This window comes from Buteo buteo, chromosome 21, assembly GCF_964188355.1.
Source record: "Buteo buteo chromosome 21, bButBut1.hap1.1, whole genome shotgun sequence".
Taxonomy (NCBI): domain Eukaryota; kingdom Metazoa; phylum Chordata; class Aves; order Accipitriformes; family Accipitridae; genus Buteo; species Buteo buteo.
The window spans coordinates 800,194-818,241 of NC_134191.1; the positions used below are offsets into that span (position 1 = coordinate 800,194).

At 49.6% G+C, this 18,048-nt stretch overlaps 1 protein-coding gene across 6 annotated transcripts in view; it reads left to right on the forward strand.

Annotated features, from left to right (window-relative positions):
- Nucleotides 1-18,048, forward strand: part of SRGAP3 (SLIT-ROBO Rho GTPase activating protein 3) — a 173,692-nt gene that overhangs the window by 38,973 nt on the left and 116,671 nt on the right. For 5 of the 6 annotated variants that reach the window (XR_012653877.1, XM_075053398.1, XM_075053400.1 and 2 more), the window contains exon 1: nucleotides 2,486-2,796. The exons of the other annotated variant lie outside the window; for it this stretch is intronic. Coding sequence is in view for 4 of the 5 variants with exons in the window: in XM_075053398.1 (XP_074909499.1) it covers nucleotides 2,730-2,796 (67 nt within the window). In the remaining variant the exon portion in view is untranslated. Of the gene's footprint in view, nucleotides 1-2,485; nucleotides 2,797-18,048 lie in introns of those variants that run through there. 6 annotated transcript variants of the gene reach the window in all.

Here is an 18,048-nt window from a genome sequence, read left to right on the forward strand (position 1 = left end):
CCTCCCTCTGCGAAGGGCTCTGAGTTCCTCCGTCCTCACGGGAGTCGGGGACTGATGGCAGCTCAGCCCTGCAGCCCCAAGCCTCGGCGCTCTGCAAAGGCTGCCGCTTCCCCCAGTAGCGCTTTCTTTGTCTCCCTCTTCTCTGGGTCTTTTTATGGCTGCTGGAAATGCAGAATGCTCTTCTGTGTTGCCTGCTAGGGCTAGGTAAATTATTTGTTTAATAGGCTTGGTTTATTTTTTGTAAGCTGGCAGAATAACTGTGAATCATCAAATCTCCCTGAATTCACTCCACACAAGATACCAACAAAAGGATTCATTGTGCAGAGCAGTAATCGGAGTGTAGCTGGGGCTGGACAGAGAAGCCATACAGTGGGTCTGGCTTCCCAAGAGGCTGGATACGCAGGCATTGCCAGCGCAAGAACTAGTACGTGCCGCTTTGAAAACTCATTGCTGACAAACGTGTGTGGTTTTTTTCATGACACTCTGTCCCAACTACTCTTTCTTACTCAAGCAGAAAACCCCTGGAAAAGAGCCTTAAATAGTATTGCCGCTTCTGCTAGAATGAACATTTTTTTCCTTTTTTTCCTAATTGTTAACAAAAAAATGACAAATCTATTCAAGTGCAGCCCCCCTCTCAAAACAGCTTCCGGATTAAATTGGAGAACTCATTAGGATCAGATCCTTAGTTTGCAAAGGGGTTTTCTCTCCTGGCTACCGCTCCTTAGTCACCCGTACGTCACACCCTGATCTTGCGAGGGGCTCTGCGGTAAATGTTTGTGTTGCGTTCACGTGCAAGGCTCTGTTTCTGCAGAAATGGTGCCCACACAGAAGAGGAGATTTTCCAACTTTTATGCCCCTAAGGTAGCTGTCTTGGACGTGAGCTTTTGGCTGCCAGCGCAGAGGGAGGGGAGTCTGCTCCTGCAGGTGCTGCCCGGAGCGGGCATCGCTGCCCGGCTGCCACGGGCCCCGCAGCATCGTCTCTGCTCACCTGGCTGAGGGCAGCGAGGGAAGGGGCTGCCTGGGCACCCCCTCAAGCTGCATCACATCTTCACTTGGAAATCTGTACCTTTGGACAGCAGTTTCATTGGATCCCACTTTGGTTTGCAGTTAGTTTTGCCCCCCCAGACCTGCACACTTCCAAACCTCAGGGGGGAAAACGCAGTGCTGGAAAACACAGTTTCCAGGGGAGGATTTAAGAGAAGCAGAAGCGGTGTCGTGGTACTTGGGGAGGCTAGCCCAAAGAGAGGGGCATTTACAGAGCCCAGCCTTGTGCATCACACATTTTCTGAACACGATTTTCCTGAAATACATGTATTTCAGCGATTGACCAAGGAGCCAGGGCCGGGGTTAACGTAACGATGGATTAACAGAAGGGAGAACGAACTGCTTCCTCCACAAGCCAGCCTACAGATGCACCACGAGGTGATGCTTTGTAAGGATTACCCGAAGCCAGAGTTTCTCCTCTCAAAATGGCCTTTCATGTGAGTGCCGGGCCTGCTCTTGGGGCTGGAGGAGCAGAAGCAAACTTTTGTTTGTTGCTCTGAACAACGGCGTTTGCTATGCTTTGGGACCTGCAGCTTTCTCGAGATGGTGCCAGTCAGAAGACGTCCTGGCTTGAGCCAAACAGCCTTTGAGTTAAATATGTGCCGTAAACCTCTCTTGTGCCGCCGCGCTCGCGCTTATTACTGCTTTTATGTTGGCGACTCCCTTGCGGCTGCATTTTTTTGGCCTGTGGCTGCGGATCAGCCGTGCCTTCAGGGAGGCGAGGGGGACTGGCGTGGGGTGCCCGGGCGGCGGGGCCCGCTGCGGCCCTGGGTGCACGGCCCCAGAGACCTCCTTGCTCTTCCCGAGGGGCACCTCACCCGCCAGCGCTGCTTTACCGTCCGTCTTGCGGTACCCGGCGCTTTTGGCCCGAGAGAGGGACGGCTTCTGGACCGATGCGCTGCGGTGGCGCGGGAAGCCGGTCGGTGTCAGGGCAGGGCGGGCCGGCGGCCCTCCTGCCCGTGACGGTGCCGCTCCCGGGAGCCCGGCGCAGGACCCCGACGCACCCCCGCGGGAAGCCGTTTGGGAGCCGGGGCGGGACGGCGGCGTGCCAGGGGTCAGCACCGCCGGGCTTCTCCGCCGCGGTACCGGGGAACGCCGCCTCCGGGCTGCAGGTACCGCACCCGGGGGGTGGGGGGGGCGGCGGCGGGGGGCGGCCGTGCGCCCTCACTGACGGCGCGGCTCCGCTTCGCGCCGCGGCGGGGACGGGCCGAGCTCTGCTGGAGCAGGAGCGGGGGGGCTGAGGACGGAACCCCCCCTCCCACGGCCGCCCCCGGGACCGCGGGACCGCGGGGGCGGCGGGGCGGGGAGGAGGAGGCGGGGCGCGAGGGCGCCCGCCCCGCCCCGCCCGGCCCCGCCCCTCACGGCGGCCCCGCCCCGCGCGCAACCTGAGCGCGGGAGGGGCGCCAGGGCCCCGCCTCGGCTGGCGGCGGGCAGCGGCGCGGCGCGGCTCGGCTCGGCTCGGCTCGGCTCGGCTCGGCTCGGCGCGGCTCGGCTCCCGAGGCCGGTCTCTCTCGCTGCGGCTCTCGCCGAGGTCCGGGCGGTGCGCGGTGTCCCCGGCGCCGCCAATGAAGGCAGCTGCGGGCGGCGGCGGGGCCGCGGCCGGGTGAGGCGGTTGCGGTGCGGTGCGCGGAGCGGAGGGCAGCGGCGGGGCGGGCGTCCCGGCGGAGCCCGCGCCCTCCCGCAAGATGTCATCGCAGGGCAAGTTCAAGAAGGACAAAGAGATCATCGCCGACTACGAGGCGCAGGTCAAAGGTGCGGAGCGGGGGACGCCGCACCGCGGGGCGGGCGGCGGGGCTCGGCTGCGGCGCCCGCCTTTGTGTGCGGGGCGGGGCGCGGCGGGGCGGCCCGGCTCCGGCTCCGGCTGCGGGAGCCCGCGGCCGCCTTCCCCGCGCCGCTGCCCCCGGCGCCTTCCCCTCCCCGGGCGACGGCGCCGCCGGGCGCGGAGCGGCCCCGGGGGCCTCGGCGGCGGCGGCGGCGGAGGGTGCCGGCCCCGCGGGGTGGGCGCCGGGGGGAAACTCGGCGTGCGGGCCGGCCGTAACGGCTAACGGGTCGAACCCGAGGCGAGCCGAGCCCGCCCTCGCCGAGAGGCTGCCCTTTTCGGGGGGCAGCGCCTTCGTTTTGGGCAGCCGTGATCCCCCGGGAGGGCGGGCGGGCTGCCGGCAGAGGAGCTGGAGCTCCGGCGTTCGGGGACCGCTCACCGAAGGGAGAACCCGGTAGCGCCGGCGTGCGGGTGAGGGGCTCTGCTCGAGGCCTCCCCGGCGGGGAGACACCTCGGTCTTGCAGGTCTTATGTAAGGAACTTCGCCGTGCACCAGGCCCCGCGATTTCCAGGGACATAATCATTATTATGCAAGTCCTAGCGTCGCAGGATGAAGACCTTTGAAGCGGAGCGCTTTATTTCTAAATATCAGGGAAGAATATAATTAAAGGTTGTGTCTGTCGAGACCACCGAGCGTCAAATGTCAGGCTCCAAATTAATTTTTATTGCAGTTAGACTTGCTGTGGGAAAGTTGGTACTCTCTGGAACATCACAAATGTCTGCAGTCTCGTGAAAGACCGAGTGTGTGTGGTCAGACAGAAGAAATTAGTCCGTGTAGCCATCTCTCTGTTACAAAACCAGGATTTCTAGTATCCCTAGCAAACTGTATTAATGGATACTGTTGGATAACCTTAGTTCGTAAATCTACTCACTATTGTGACAACTCCTAATTCTGTTAGGTGATGACAATTCCTTTTCCCACTTTCAGTTTGAGGATACTTAACTGCTTACTTAATGTATTTTTGTTAAGTTGCCCCCTTTGAGTCCCTCAGCTATTACATAAAATTGGCTCCAGTCTCTCTTTGGTTGTTTGTTTTATATAGGTGTGCGTTCACCATTTTGCTATGTTTAAGTCTCTGGTTAAGACAGAGTTAAATAAAAAATAAACCAGCTTTTCTGCAAATTAACCTGTGAATGTGCAAACTAAACAGCTTTCCTGTTTTCTCTAGAGGTCACTTAGCATGTTGGATCTTGAGCTCAGCTGAGTGATGTCTTAACTGCACAGAGACTGCTTTGAAAAAGGAGCTGCTTAAGTGCTGCAGTGCAATGCCAGATGGAAGGATTTTGGGGAAGGGGCTGTCTGTTGATTTCGTGCCATTGTTTACTTTCTTGCATTTCAGCCTTTTGTAGTTGGCTTTGAAGAGTGATGTAACAGTCACAACATGCTCTACTCAGTGCCAATTACCTTTCTGCTTGTGTGTAATTTGGGCAAATTGATGTTATTGCACCCTGCAGTTAAGCAGATGAAATATTCTTTTAGCCTGTGGTATTGTTCTGTTTTACGGGAGGGGATTTGCATTTATTCATAGAGTCTGTCCCACGTTTCCACGTTGTTCTCGAAGGTGTCCTGGTTCCTGCTTCTTAGATGCTTGGGGCTGCAGAGGGGTAGCTGGAGGCAGGACTGGGCCTGATCTGTTCCAAAAGCTTTGCTGCAGACATCTCCAATATTTTTACTTGTTGTTGTTTGTAACTGGAATACTCGTTTGCCATGATCGTTCCTGGCCCGACTTCTGTAGCCTCATGGTTTCCATATGTTAGGCAGTTAACGCTGGAGTTATGTGTAAGGGTGTTTTATTGCACCACAGCGATCACGTTTTGGGCTGCTTTTCTGGGCAGCTGTAACACAGACTGAGTTTGCTGATGGGCTGGTAATAATTTCCTTGATAGCATTCTGTGCCTAATTATACCTCCAGAAATGTCCATTTTCTGATTTAAGGTGCTCAGACTGTATTTTCATCCGAATAAAGGTTAATTCGGATGTGGTGAGAGTTTAACCGCACCTGAAGCTGGGGCGAGGCGGGAAGAGTTGGACCCCAAAGTCTGCATGTGCTGCCTGCCTGCTGCCTTCGAGGTGATGGCAGCTCCGTCCCTGAGACACATCAGGTCCGTCACAGGACCAGCGTGGTCTCAGAGTGACCTTGGTGAGGTGAAGGGGGCTCCGGCCCTGAGAGTTGTCACCCTCACTGTCACCTCCCTGCAGGGACCCGGGTGGCTCTGACCTTCCCACATTGCTAAATGGTTGGAGGAGGATAAACGTCCGACTCCAGAGGAGTTGGTGCAGAGCTCTGTCGTGTCCCACGCTTCATCATTAAATGGGGGCAGTGGAAGAAAATGTAACTGGTCAGAAAGGTTTAGTGACAAGTCAGTGGTTGGTCATGACATTAGTAGGGACCTGAGGAGGACCGGCTGCCAAGGGTGCTCTGCAGAGGGGATGGGGCTTTTTCTTTGACTAGTCATGTACCTGTGTGCAAATGCAACAGATCTGTGTGTTGTTTGTGTCAGCAAAACCTGACATGGGGCAGGGTTTGTCATCACCTAAACCTTCTCCTGAGGCCGTGACAGTGACCATAAACACCCATCTCCACTTCTGCTCCCCTTCTGCAAGGCCTGATCTCTCTTGGCTTGACCTAGGAATTTCATGTAGGCCACCTCATTATTCCAGATACTCTGTTTGTTCCCTTCAGGGATTTAGTTGTTATTCTATTCATATCTAAACCCCTGCTACCCTGGTGAAGACGGATACCCAAATCTCAAGAGAAAGACTAAAATGGAGAAGTAACGGGGAGAAAGAAGGAAAGAAAGAAAGAAAAGGGGGAGCCATGGCAAGAGAGACTAACGGAAACAAAATGTTGGCACAGAAGAGCTGGCATATATAGATAAGAGATGGAAATTTGAAGAAGTGATGCCTTGTTATGGAGGTTGAGGCTGAAATCTGAACACAGCACAGTGGTGGTCCCCGTGGCATGCATGGTCAAGAAAACAGCAGGGAGAAAGGTGGAAAAACCCCGCATGTGAACTCCAGGGAATACATCGGCATGGGTGGAAGTGAAAGTAATTCACAGCAGAGGTGCGTTTAAAATGCATTTAAAAGATAGATGTCAGAGGACTGGAAACGGTCAGGGTGCTGGCCAGTGTGACCTCCCAGGCAGCCTGGAGGGTATGAGGTGGCAGCCAGTGCCTGGGGCTCTCGCAAAAGGCAATAATCATCCAGCAGTGCCTCAAGTGCATAAAAAACCCTCAGCTGCCCAAGTATTACTAGAGGAGCCTGACAGACAACTGGGAATAACATGGTGGGGCAGAAAAAAACGTTGCTTAGGCTGATTTTTAGGAAAGTTTAGCTGAAAGCCCTCTTTCTCGGGCTGTTGGGAAGTAGAGCAGAGGCCCTGAATGGTTTGGGGACAGCCTGTCAGCAGCTGCAGCGCGGGAGCCGAGCCCTGCCCCGACCTCCTTGCTCCAGGGTGCCGCGGCCTCGGTTAAAAAAAAAATCGATGAGTCCACACTTTGTGTGGGGAGCATGATTGGCGTAAGTAGAGTTTAACTGGTGAATAATCTTTGTACACAGGGGTGATTTATCAGCCATAATGACTTTGTATCTTCTTTCCCTCCCTGGAGAATGGTGTCTGCTTTTCTCATGGTGGGAAGGAGTCGTCCTGAAAATGCTTTGAAAAGATAGAGGGTGTGTGCGGGGGGTGTGCCTGCGTGTGAGTGCTGTCTGCTGCACGCACTCCTGCTGCATGTTGTAGGGAGGGCTGGGGGCTGATAGCTAGGCCATGGTTACGTGGCGTTGGTAGTGATGCAGGGTGCCTGAGGCTTTGGGTTGGTGCCGCTCCATTTTTAGGAGTGGAAATACCTAATTGTTGCTGTCTGTGGCTGCTGCAGGCTGGCTGTCCTTGCAGCTCTCTGCAGTGTTTGCCATCTGCCCGTGCATGGGGACCTCTCTCTGTGACCTCTCCTAAACGCACGTACCGCTGACAGGCGCCTTCCCATGGTGTGGTCTCTCCTGTCAGTTATCGTGCCGTGAGTCCGTCCTTTCCTTCTGCTGCTGATCTGTATCCTCCTTCAGCTGTCAGGAGAGGAGAGAGAGCTGCCCCAGGATTGGCAGCAGATGCTCGCTTGACGGTACCAGAAAGAAAATATTAAGGGTGCATTTTAGGAGTCAGGTTTTCTTATTTGTCTTTCTTACATTTGCAAATGGGAATGGTTGCATTAAAAATAAATGCCAATAAAGATATGCTGCATATTTACAACTGCCACTTTAAAGCTACGTGCAGAATACAAGTATATCCTTAGATGCACAATTTAAAGTGAGTGTTTTCAGACGTACAGTTTTAATTGGTCTAGCTGGCCAGAAAGATAAATAAATGTCTTTTCCTCATTACTGTGAAATGCATTATTTGTTGCTTTAATGCAGCAAAACTAACCAGTTTTAATTATGTAGATGCAACTGTCTATGGTACAGCATTGTAAATCTTGCAGAAAATTGGGCATCATGTTGATTGGCTGTTTAATTTCATATTGCTTCCTGAAGCTTTTCTTTCACCCTGGCAAAATTCAGGTCATTGTGTGATCTATTTGGTTATTGTTGGCAGGAAGACTGCTGTGAGTCAATAGCATCTTCTTCTGTCATATGGCTGGCAGGTGAAAAGCATCCCTGGTGATCCTAAAGATGGTAGTCTTTAAATGGTGCATCTGGCTGCATAGTGGTAAAGAGATGATTTCTTGCACTTCTAGGACTCTTAGTTGCTGTGTAAATTGATAATAGAACTAGAGTTTTGATGGATTTAGCATATGAAAACATTAAAAAGGCTTGCAAACCTGGGGCCAAAGAAAAACAATGTGTTTTTTCCCATTTTCATATGAGAACTGCAACTTAGATTAATTTCTCATTGCTTGTTAGCTTCATTTTACTTTTTCTATTGCAGTAGCTGCATCACTTCTTTTATGACTATTCTTATTTCCTACCTATTGCTCTCTTTCCACTTTGCTCAGCAAATTTTTGGAAAATTCCCATACCAAATTATTTTCTGGGATTATGGCTTGCTCAGGAGGGAAGCTTGGCTCCCAATTGGAGGAGGCATCAGGGCTTGAAACTTGACAGCCCATTTAATAAAATGGTTCTGTGCAAAAGAGAAGAAAGTTCCACCCCTTTGGGTGGGCTGATAGGAAACTGCTAAATATTAATCACAGAAGCAGTTATAAAATTTCCATTGGCTTAATTGTCTTGCTTAACAAAATGTAGGGAAGTGTTACCCGAGGGCCAGCTGGCATGCCTTGGTGGTAGCTCCATTGGCTTCAGTGGAGTTGTCTGCAAAAGATAGCAGAGCCTGATGAATCTGATCTAGTTTCTACTGTGACGCTTCAGAATAACTGCTCAGCGTTGCTCCTTATTTGGTTGATTCCCATATAGATTTATTTGTTGTTATCTTCCATTTATCCTCTGTGTTTCCTTAGGGCTGTCTGGTAGTGTGGTCCTGGCAGATGGGTTTTACATGAGACCTCCATGGGCGGGGACTGGGAGGGCCATGTGCAGAGAATAGCAGAGAAGTATATATGTGATTCATAATAAAGATTAATTGGCAGTCTCTAATGGAAACAAATTGGATCTATCAGAGATGTTTCCTGCAAAGCTAAAGTCCCGAGCACTTTGGCAGAGGCTGGGATGGTGCAACTGAGTCAGCAGGCTCCTGCAAGCAACCGACCATCGGCAGCTCTGTATAGTTGCTGCTGGGATGGACCTTCCTAAAATGCCTTAGCTTCGGGCCTCCTCTGCGGTCGGAGGGGAGAAGGAGCTGCCAGCTCACAGTAGCTTGTGAGAAATGTGTGTACCTGTGTGCTCGGGAGCCTTGCTCTGGGTCAGACACCCGGTACGTGGTCCAACGCTCTCACGGCCAGCTCTGCCTGCCCGCCGGGGCAGGCGCGTGGGTACGGCACTGGGCACCGTCTCGCCACGGCCGGGCCGTTGGCCTCGCGACGCTGGTGCAGACGGTAGAAGTGGAGTGTGCCAAGGCACTGTGGCTGGTCTTTCTCGTCAAGACATCGCTAAACCGTAAGACTCTCTAGGTGCGTGGCCCCGTTTAGATGGGGAGCTGGATGGGGGCCTGAAAGCCTGTGTGCTGGCCTTCTAGCAGAATGTGGGGTGATATTTAAAAAAAAAAAGACAGGTGACATCACTAAAGTGTTTTTTCCTCATTAGACACAGCTCTTTGGCACCAGCTGAAGCTATTTAACCAGACATGGCAGAGTGGAGGTGCCTCTGGCAGGATAAGCAGGAAAGCATTGCTTTCTTTCTAAAGATGGAGAAGCTGGCAAAGAGAGCAGCCAAGGCATGAACCTTTTGCAGGACTCGCTCTTCCTGAGTCCAGGTCCCTGGCTTCATCTCCTGGCACCTTGTAGTGTCCACAGGTGGATGGTTGGTGTGGGAGGTTGTGCTTCTCCTGTCCTGTGGCGAGGGAGGGGGAAGCTGGAGCTCTGGGTTAAAGCTCATTAGTGTGGCCTGACCCCCAGAATGGGGCAGAAGTCGCATTTATCAACCGTGCTTCTTAAACCCTTGGGTTCACGTGGGAGCATCCGTATAAAATGGAAGCCAATGGCTGTTCCTGCAGCTGATGGCCTTGGGGCAGAGCCTGCACTTCCCATGGGGTGGCTGTGGGTCCCATGGAGAGGCTTTGGTTCAGATTTCTTTCATTAAGGTGACTTTCTTCCAGTGCATTAAAAGAATGAAATCCAGCTGTGTTTGGAAGCATGCGGTGGTGAAGAGGCCTCCTTCGGGCTTTGGTCCACTTTGGAGGCCCGAACTCCTGCCTTGGGCTGAGGACCTCGTGTGGGGACCGGGAGCGAGCGTGCGTGTGGCCGAAGCGCGCTGCCCCGAGCGGGTGCGGGCACCCTCCGCAGCCCCTCTGGCTTGTGCGTGTGCATGACGAGTGCTGTCTCCAGTGGGGATGGCCTGGGTCTCCAGCCTCTCTGTTACCTCTGCGCCTGTGGGTCATCTTGTGTGGGGTTGGAAGCGCCGGACGATGAGTCCAGCCCAGAGGATGTGGCTTGTCCTTGGGAAGGGGTCTGGTGGCATGCAGGAGCTGGGGTCCTGCAGTGCTCCAGGGCCTCCGCTGAGAGCTGATTTCAATAGAAAAGAACAATAGTTCGATCCTTGTAAGCCTGGCTATTTTCTTTCCTGATAACTGGCAGGTACCTGGGTGCAGCAGGCATTATTTATCAATCTACCCTTCTTCCTGATAACAGTAAAAACCTCTTACAACACTTACTCATGGCCTGTAGCTAGTCCTGGTTCCAGGTGAAGAGTTTCAAGGGCTGTAAGAGTGCAGCACCAAATGCGCTTCAGGTGCTTAACAGATATTTATAAGCCTCTGCAAGGTGTAATATTTTAAGTTCTGTGTGCACAGCTTCAGCACCTGTCAGGAGCAGGATTTACTCTCCCCTTCTGCTGGCCTGTTGAAGGTAGGGGGGAAACCCTCCCCCTCAAGCTCTTAAATTTTCTCATGCCTGAATTTGGCTTTGTTTCAGTAGCTGTTTGTCAAGCTACCACCCACAGCAGCAACAGCAATCACCTTCTGAAATGCATTTACCGACTTCAGAGGCATTTATACTCCTGACAGGCGGCCGGCGATGGAGCAGTTCGAGCAGGTAACGCCTGGCATCAGGCTCGGGGCTGGAGAGGGGCACAATGGCGTGTACAGTCGTGTCCCTCATGCCGCTCTTCAGCAAAACTGGCACGAAGTAATCTCCCCTTTCTTACAACCTGGGTGGCTATTTAATCCCGAATGTTGATTTAATCCCAGGAGGCTTTTGCTGAGCTGCCAGCGAATCTTCCTCTTTAAAAAAGACAAATATTTCTTACTAATAACTATTGTGTTGTGTGTGCCCCACCTCTGTGTATTTTATTGGTATGTATCATAGCAGCAAGGGAGGACATAGAAACGAGTAAACAGCATGAGCCCACGCAGTGACAGTGGTAATAATGGTTTGTACCTGTCACTGATGACCTCTTTGGCTTCCAGTCCTCACCCAGTGCTCCTGCTTTGTGCTTGCGGTTGTTGGATGCACTTTAAGCAGTTCACATCTCCAAGAACCTGATTTGTAAACTTTTCTCTGAAAAACTGGCCCGAGATGACTTATTTTGGTGTCCCTTTTCTCACCTCTAGAAGACCGCTGCAGTAGTTTGGGAAGAGGCAGCTGCTGAACAGTGTATTGCAACACACAATTTTAGGAGGGGAAGTGAAGGAGTATTGAAATAAAATTACTGAGGGAGTTTATGTAGCTGTAGTATGCTTCCCTGGGCTGGGACCGAGTCGGTGTGATGGGGCTGATGTGTTTCTCACTGCCACAGTGCTGTGGGATTGTTCAATGACCGTGAGTGGTCAGCAGCTTGGTTTGAGAGTTCATGTGAAAAATGGCACCATCAACAGCACAGCAGCCCTGGCATGCCAGGCTGGGGAATATACAGCCTTGTTCTTTATCCCAGTGTTGTCATTACTCATCAATGAGGAGGCAGCTGTTAGGATCCCATCCATGGTGGGGAGGGAGAGGTTTTAAATCATCCCCTTTGTGTTAAATCATCCTCTTTATTTTAAATCTTCCCCTTTGTTTTAAAAACAAAGATATGTAAAAAGGTGTGGTGTTACAATTCTAGTGCGGAAATTGGAGCTTTTGTCCTAGCCTCTTCTAGCAGGTGGGTCCCCAGATGTAGCTCTGTGTGCGCAGCCTCCTCAGAGGGGAGCGACAGCAGTGCCTCTTTGCTGGTGCTCAGGCGTTTGTTCGGATGTGGCTGTGGAGCTGTGTGTCTGTCTGTTCTGGCCTGAGTTCCCCAGTTTGGGAAACCCCTGGCATGGGAGGGATTGGGGGAACCAGAGAGCTGGAAACTGGGAGGCGGCTACGGCTGCGAGATTCTCTTGCTTACCCATCTCACGCTGTTGAGCTGCCTTGAACAGTGTGCCACCCTGAATGACAAAACTGTTTCTGTTAGCATTACTGATGTCCTTTTCTGACTGCTGAAGCTAAGCTGACATTCAGGGGAGGTTCTCCATGAAGATATTTGGTGCTGCAGGCTGTTAGTCTGGGAGCTGGAGAGTTTGGGAAAACGATGCAGCCTCTCTGTGTCCAACAGCTTCAGAAAAGAATTTGCATTAGTGTCTATCACGCTTCTTTCCTTCGAAGTTGAAGAATAGCTTTGAAGAGGGCAGAAAAAAAAAAAGATTTTACTTTCCTTTTCCACATAGGCCTTTGGGAAGACAGTCATGTATGTGGCAAGAGATTGCAGTTACTCTAATGCATCTTGCTTCTCAAAGTAGTTCTATAAAATATTGCTCTGTCTTGCAGCAATGGCAGGTGTGCAGGAAAGCTCAGTAATTTTCTGTTAGAATGACTGTAGAGTTAAATTACCTACAGTTTCTTGCTTGTGTCTATATCAGACAGATGAAAGAGGAGAGGAGGTTGTTTCTTAGTTGAGCATCCCTCATTTTTTAGCTCTGTCCCTCCTGGCCTCTGACCCTCAGTGGCCTGTCTGTAAAACAAACAGAGAAGAGGGGGTGCAGCTCTCTGGGTGGCTGCTAATCCTGCTGCTCTTGGGAACGCTCGGGGCTACAGCTCTCTAGGGCAAGGATTTTATCCATATGGCTCTTGCTTTGGTTATTATCTAGATAGCAAAGCTAATTAGTGGTTAGGTGAGACTCAGTGTTGTTTTACTATCTTGCTTGTATTGTAAGAGTAAATATTTAAAAAAGAAAACAGGATACAAAACCGTGTAAATGACCAGAGATTAGGAGATGGAGATCTGGCTTTAATAATTCCCGTTAAGGGAAAAGGGAGCCTGGTTTTCCACTGCCTTTCTCAGTCTATTGGACCAACTTCACCTCTGAGGTCCAACACTGTGGAACAGTATCACACATTGGAGGACCACAGCAGAAGTCCCTGTCATGGTCTTTCTGAAACAGTGGATTTCCCTTCACCAGGGAAGAACCCCAAAGACTGGTTTTTTTTTGATGTTGTGGCATTGATTAGCTTTGTTTGAAGAGTTATTTGTGGTCTTGGGGATATTTTGTGGCGTGATTAGAGCCTGAGGAGATGTTCTGCTACTTGGAACAGCTCGTTTAAAAAAGATAACCTCAAGAACAGATTTCTTAGCTCAAGATCACCAGTTAAATAATTTTAGGTTGCTGGCCTTGTGTGTGTGCAACTTTTTTCTCTCTGTCAAATGCACCGATTAATCAATAATTGTTTCATGGGAATAAAAACCCTTGCTATGGAATGAAAATGCTTCCCCTGCCCCCCCCCCCCCCCCAAGGTGACTAGAATTCCGCTTTACTGCGTGGTGAAAGCTGACATACCCAGATCAACTAAGTGCTGCTCAGAAAAGCTTCTGTCTGTGTAAGCTTACAGTGGGCCAGCAGCTGAGATCTGAGGGAACTCACAGCAGTGAGTTACTTTTTATATTGATGGTGGTGTTTAAAGCTTCTGGCTCAGACAAGATGGGACTTGCTGTCCAGTGTTAGTGACCTAGTGGTTTTAAATGAACTGTTTTTGGGGAAGAAGTCTGCATTTGAATCTCTCCCCCTCCCCCTGCCTTTTTTTTTTTTTTTCCACTTCATGGAAATTTAACTCTGTGATGATTCTGTAATTTAATAATTGAGATTACAGAAGAACTCATAAAAGAGTAAGAACTAGAGATTGAACTGTTAGCGTGGCAGTCTGAAGCTTTCATGTTGGCAAAGGCTCTAAAGAGAATTTAAGATTTTCTCTGTGTGAAAAAAGGTTAATTGATATTTGGAAAGAGCCTAAATGATAGTTTTGAAATTTTAAAGATGGAGACCTTTATCTGATCTGGAGAGAAAAAAATTCAGCTGTCATTTTACAGTATTGGCAGTGTAGCAGGATTAAAGCTGCAAGAGAGCTTGAAGATTGGAATTGCGTTGCTAGACAATGATGATCAGGAGGCGAAGCCTTGTGCAGATGAGTCCTGTTTGGGAATGTAGCCCTGGAGTGGGAATGCAGTGTGAAACAGCGGGCTGTAGCTCAGAACAAGATGGAAGCAGTGCTGTTGACTTTTTTGCAAACTGCTTTGTCTCCTTAATGGGAAGTGATACACTAAAGCTGCATGAGAGTATCGAAAGACACTGTGTTTAGCTGGTCAGTGAAGGAAGAAATACTGTCTGCAAGGTTATCCTGCCAAGAGCAGAGAGTATATTTAGCTTTTTCTTGAACTCCCATCATCTGTTCCTGTTTGCTGTCAAAAGCTGATTAGTTACTCCAGATTTATGCTGGTGTTGCAGAAGGTGACCCATGGTTATTGTGGAGTTGTGTCTCTGGACCTTGTAAGCCGGATGGGGATGTCTGTTCAACAGTGTCTCTGGAAGGATGCTGTGGACCACTTATCAGCAGTGACCTCCACTGGAAGGAGATTTGCTGTTAGATGATGAAGACGTATTGGGCCTTCTAAGAAAATGTTATTGTAGGCAGCTGTTTTCGCCTCTCTATTATTTGGGAGGATGTGCTAACTCCTCCAGAGGGACAGCATGCCCTAAATGACCATTAAGGGTTGGGAAAGTCCTGCTCTGGCCAAAAGATAGTTTTGTTTGAAAATACGACTCAGCCACTGTCGAGCATGGCGCTGTGGGTTTGAAGCAAGTCCTCTTGAATGGGTGGGATATCTCCCATTGACTTTGGCGTGTGGTGCTTCATGCCCTTGAGATCATGTGCCAAAATCCCTGCCTGCATAAGGGATCACACAATGTGCATTGAACGGTTAGAAAAGAGTCACAGTGAATCCTTCACCTTGCTTTTCATACCATGGTGACTGAAGCCTGCCTGCGTGTACCCCTCCAAAATGGGCAGTCGTGGGAAGTCTGGCAAAGGCTCCTCCTTTGGTATTTCTCTTCTGTAAGTAAAAGACCTTGTTTGTTGTCATATTGAGTACTTCAGCAGTGATGTGGTGTACAAGAGGGTGCTGACTGCTTACTGGGAAGTTATTTGCGCATAGCTTGGTAGGGTTACACTCTACCAAGTATAGGCTGGAATACTGTGATGTGTTTTTATTTTGCAGTGTTGCCTAATGATTGTTTCTTTTTGGAGATGGGCATATTTTCAAAAGCGTCGGGTACTTGTACAGTCAATATTATGTACAGTTAAGCATGCTGAGGTCAGCACAATTGAATATCATGCTTCAGGGTGGAATGTGATTGCTAGAGAGATCAGAAAACAATTTCTATTCCTGTGTAGAGCATTACACAATTGGCTGGATACATTATAGTTTCCCCTGCAGCATCAAAGCAATGCTCTGAGAGAGGCCACTGGATTAAGTAACACTGGCATTTCTGTAAATACCCGTGTAATAGTTTCAAAATGTTTAAGAGTATTAATGATTTTATTTTCCCAGCGCTTCCAAGGTGCAGGCAGGAGCGTTCTGTCTGTTCAGCTGATGGGGAGTGCAGAGGCACAGAGACTCGGGCAAGAGGGCGGTAGTTAGGAGTAGGAGCAGCAGCAGGTCCTCGAACTCCGCATCTTGCACGAGGACCAGAAACTGCCTGTGCACCGGCCGTTTGCTTCTGTCAGATGTGTCTTCTGTGCTGCCGTGGTGATTGGGTAGTGTACGTGCTGTGTGATTCTCCTTTAACCAGCTCGGTTGCTTTGTGAGGTCTAGAAAACGGTCTGATCGGCTGATCTGTGGCGATAAGTCATGCTGAGGTCCCTGGCTCGACTCAACTGCTGCTTCCTGTTTTCAAGTGAGGTTGTCGGCTCCTTGGGGCAGGACGAACTGTTCCTCTGTCTGTGGTGCAGAAATAGGTGGATCTTTACCACCACGGTGCAAGTAATGCTTAACTTCACATTTTGGAGATGTACTGAAGCCCCAGGAGAGAGCAAGCTACAATCAGATTACATCCATTGTGGGTAGGAAAATGTGAGTTATTTAGATGTTGTACAGAAATACTGATAACTTGGGACAGCTAGCCTTATTCTGCGATGGAAACCAGTTTGTTTCACACCTCAGAGGAACTGAACTGTGTTTTGTGGCTAGGGCTGGGTATGAACATCAGCCAGAGATGGAGAAGGTGGACTTACTGTACAGGTCATTCTGCAACAAACAGTTTCTAAGCGCACTGTGAAGGTGTGAAGGTCTGTGTACATTCAGTGTTGCACCCAGAGGGAACTGTAAGACTGACATCCTAGTCGCAGGTCTTTGAAATGAATGTAACAGTCACATACAGAAACTCTGCAAGATTAAGCTTTATTTTGCCAGATTTTCCTTTAACCATTCTTCATTTTACTTTTCACTAAATACACTAAATGTTTTGTAGAGACTCTTGTAGTGCCCTGTTCTTTTTTACCACTAAAGTGAATGGGACTTCTGTTGTAATAAATGTAACCAGAAATCAGGATCTCCACTGTAATTGCATTTTTTGGGTAGTTCAGGAGGAACCTGGGGAGGTGTGGCAAAAACTGAACAAAAATAAATAGCAGCATTGAACCAGTTTTAACTTGGAGTATATCAAGTGAATTGGGAAGCAGGCTCTCAGTAGCAGGTTCTTGTAAAGCAATTTTTGTTTCTTTTAACATCCTTGCTTGATGGTGTTCTGAGTGATTCACGTTTTTAAAAGCAGTTTTTCCTGTGCAGTGCTTCTATGCTCTTGACCTACTCTTGCTAAAATCCCTCAAGAAACAATAAGCAAACATACTGTAAGTGAAAATGTCATATTATAAACCTGTGAAAGTGAAACTGTAACAAAGAGAGTACTCAGGTAGTCATTGTTCTTGTGGGATGGCAGTTTGAGATACACTGTTGGAATAACAATAATCTCCTTCACGTAAGAGGTCAGCTCAAAACTAAGGGTGAGTGGGAAGAAGAGGAAGAAAGAAATGCACATTGTGTGCCTCTCCTAATCATACGGCTTGTTCTTGTGTGTCTCGTGGATTGTGCTGTTGATGTAGTTGCCTACTGCTTTACAAATGCTTTTTGAATGTGGTGAGAAGACATTCATGTCAGATGGGAGACGAACGTATAGCAGATGGCATACCTCTCCCGAGGCACCGGGTGGACGGAGATAATTTTGCAGGTCACAAAACCAGAGAAGAACTTCTTCAGAATTAAACTTTCATTGGGGATTTTAAAAAAAAAAAAAAAAAAGTCAAGGACATTTCTTGGAAACTACTTCACACAGATAGATAGATATGAATGTTTGTTTGCTGTTTTCCATTTTCAGACTCAAATGTGCTCGCAGTCACCTCAGAAGACATAACGCCAGGGCTCTGACAGCTCGTGGCAAATGTCCTTTTTTACTCTAGAACTGATGTAACGTGTCCAGCTAGCTGTGCATCTTACTGCATCCAAACACATCATATCTCTGGGTGCTGTGGCGCTGTGGAAACGTGGGGAGCAGGCTACATGCCGGGGGTGTCTCCTTGATGTTGGAGGGTGCGACAAGGACCCAGGTCTGCACTCCTGACTCCTGTGCCAGGCTTGAGAGTGCACTGGTGCTGTGGATTTGAATGGTGAGGCTTCTTAGCACCAATGCCTCTTCACCTGGAGGATGGGGTTAATGATGTTGTCTCTCTTGGGAGTGGATGACACCGGAGAGATTTCATAAGGAGGCATAGTGTTTTGAGGGTTTAAGGCAGTGTATTAAAGATGAAGCACACCAGCAGGACTGGTTCTTTTGTTTGATTGTGGTGAAATGGGACCCTTGTTTATCAGCCATAGCATGCTCTTGTTGTGGAGGTAATCCAGCTGCTCTGACAGTTAGTTTGCACAAAACTGGTGATAAGCTCCACGACAGAGAGGTGGTTGGTCATGGGAGTAGTCACAGGTCTTCTCCTCAGGAGTTCTGCGACTGTGCATGAGAGCCAGGCGTGAACCCCAGCCACCCCGTTGGTTCCCAGTGTGTGTAGTCTTGTCCGCATGCCAAGAATTTATATGGAGGCTGATCACATTGTCACTGGTGAGTGTTTGCTGCAGTGTCCTTGTCCATGGTGTACCTCACAATGACAATAAAAAAGACATTTATGGCCATAAAAATAACTACTGAGCCTGCAGAGATTTGTGGTGGCAATATGCCTTTGAAAGAAAGAAAAATAATCTTCAGTGACATCTTCCTTAGCTTTTTTGAGGGGTCTTTACTAGACAGCACACATCCAGAACTCGCTGGAAAGAACTCCTTGTCCCCAGTAGCATCTTTATGTGAAGAC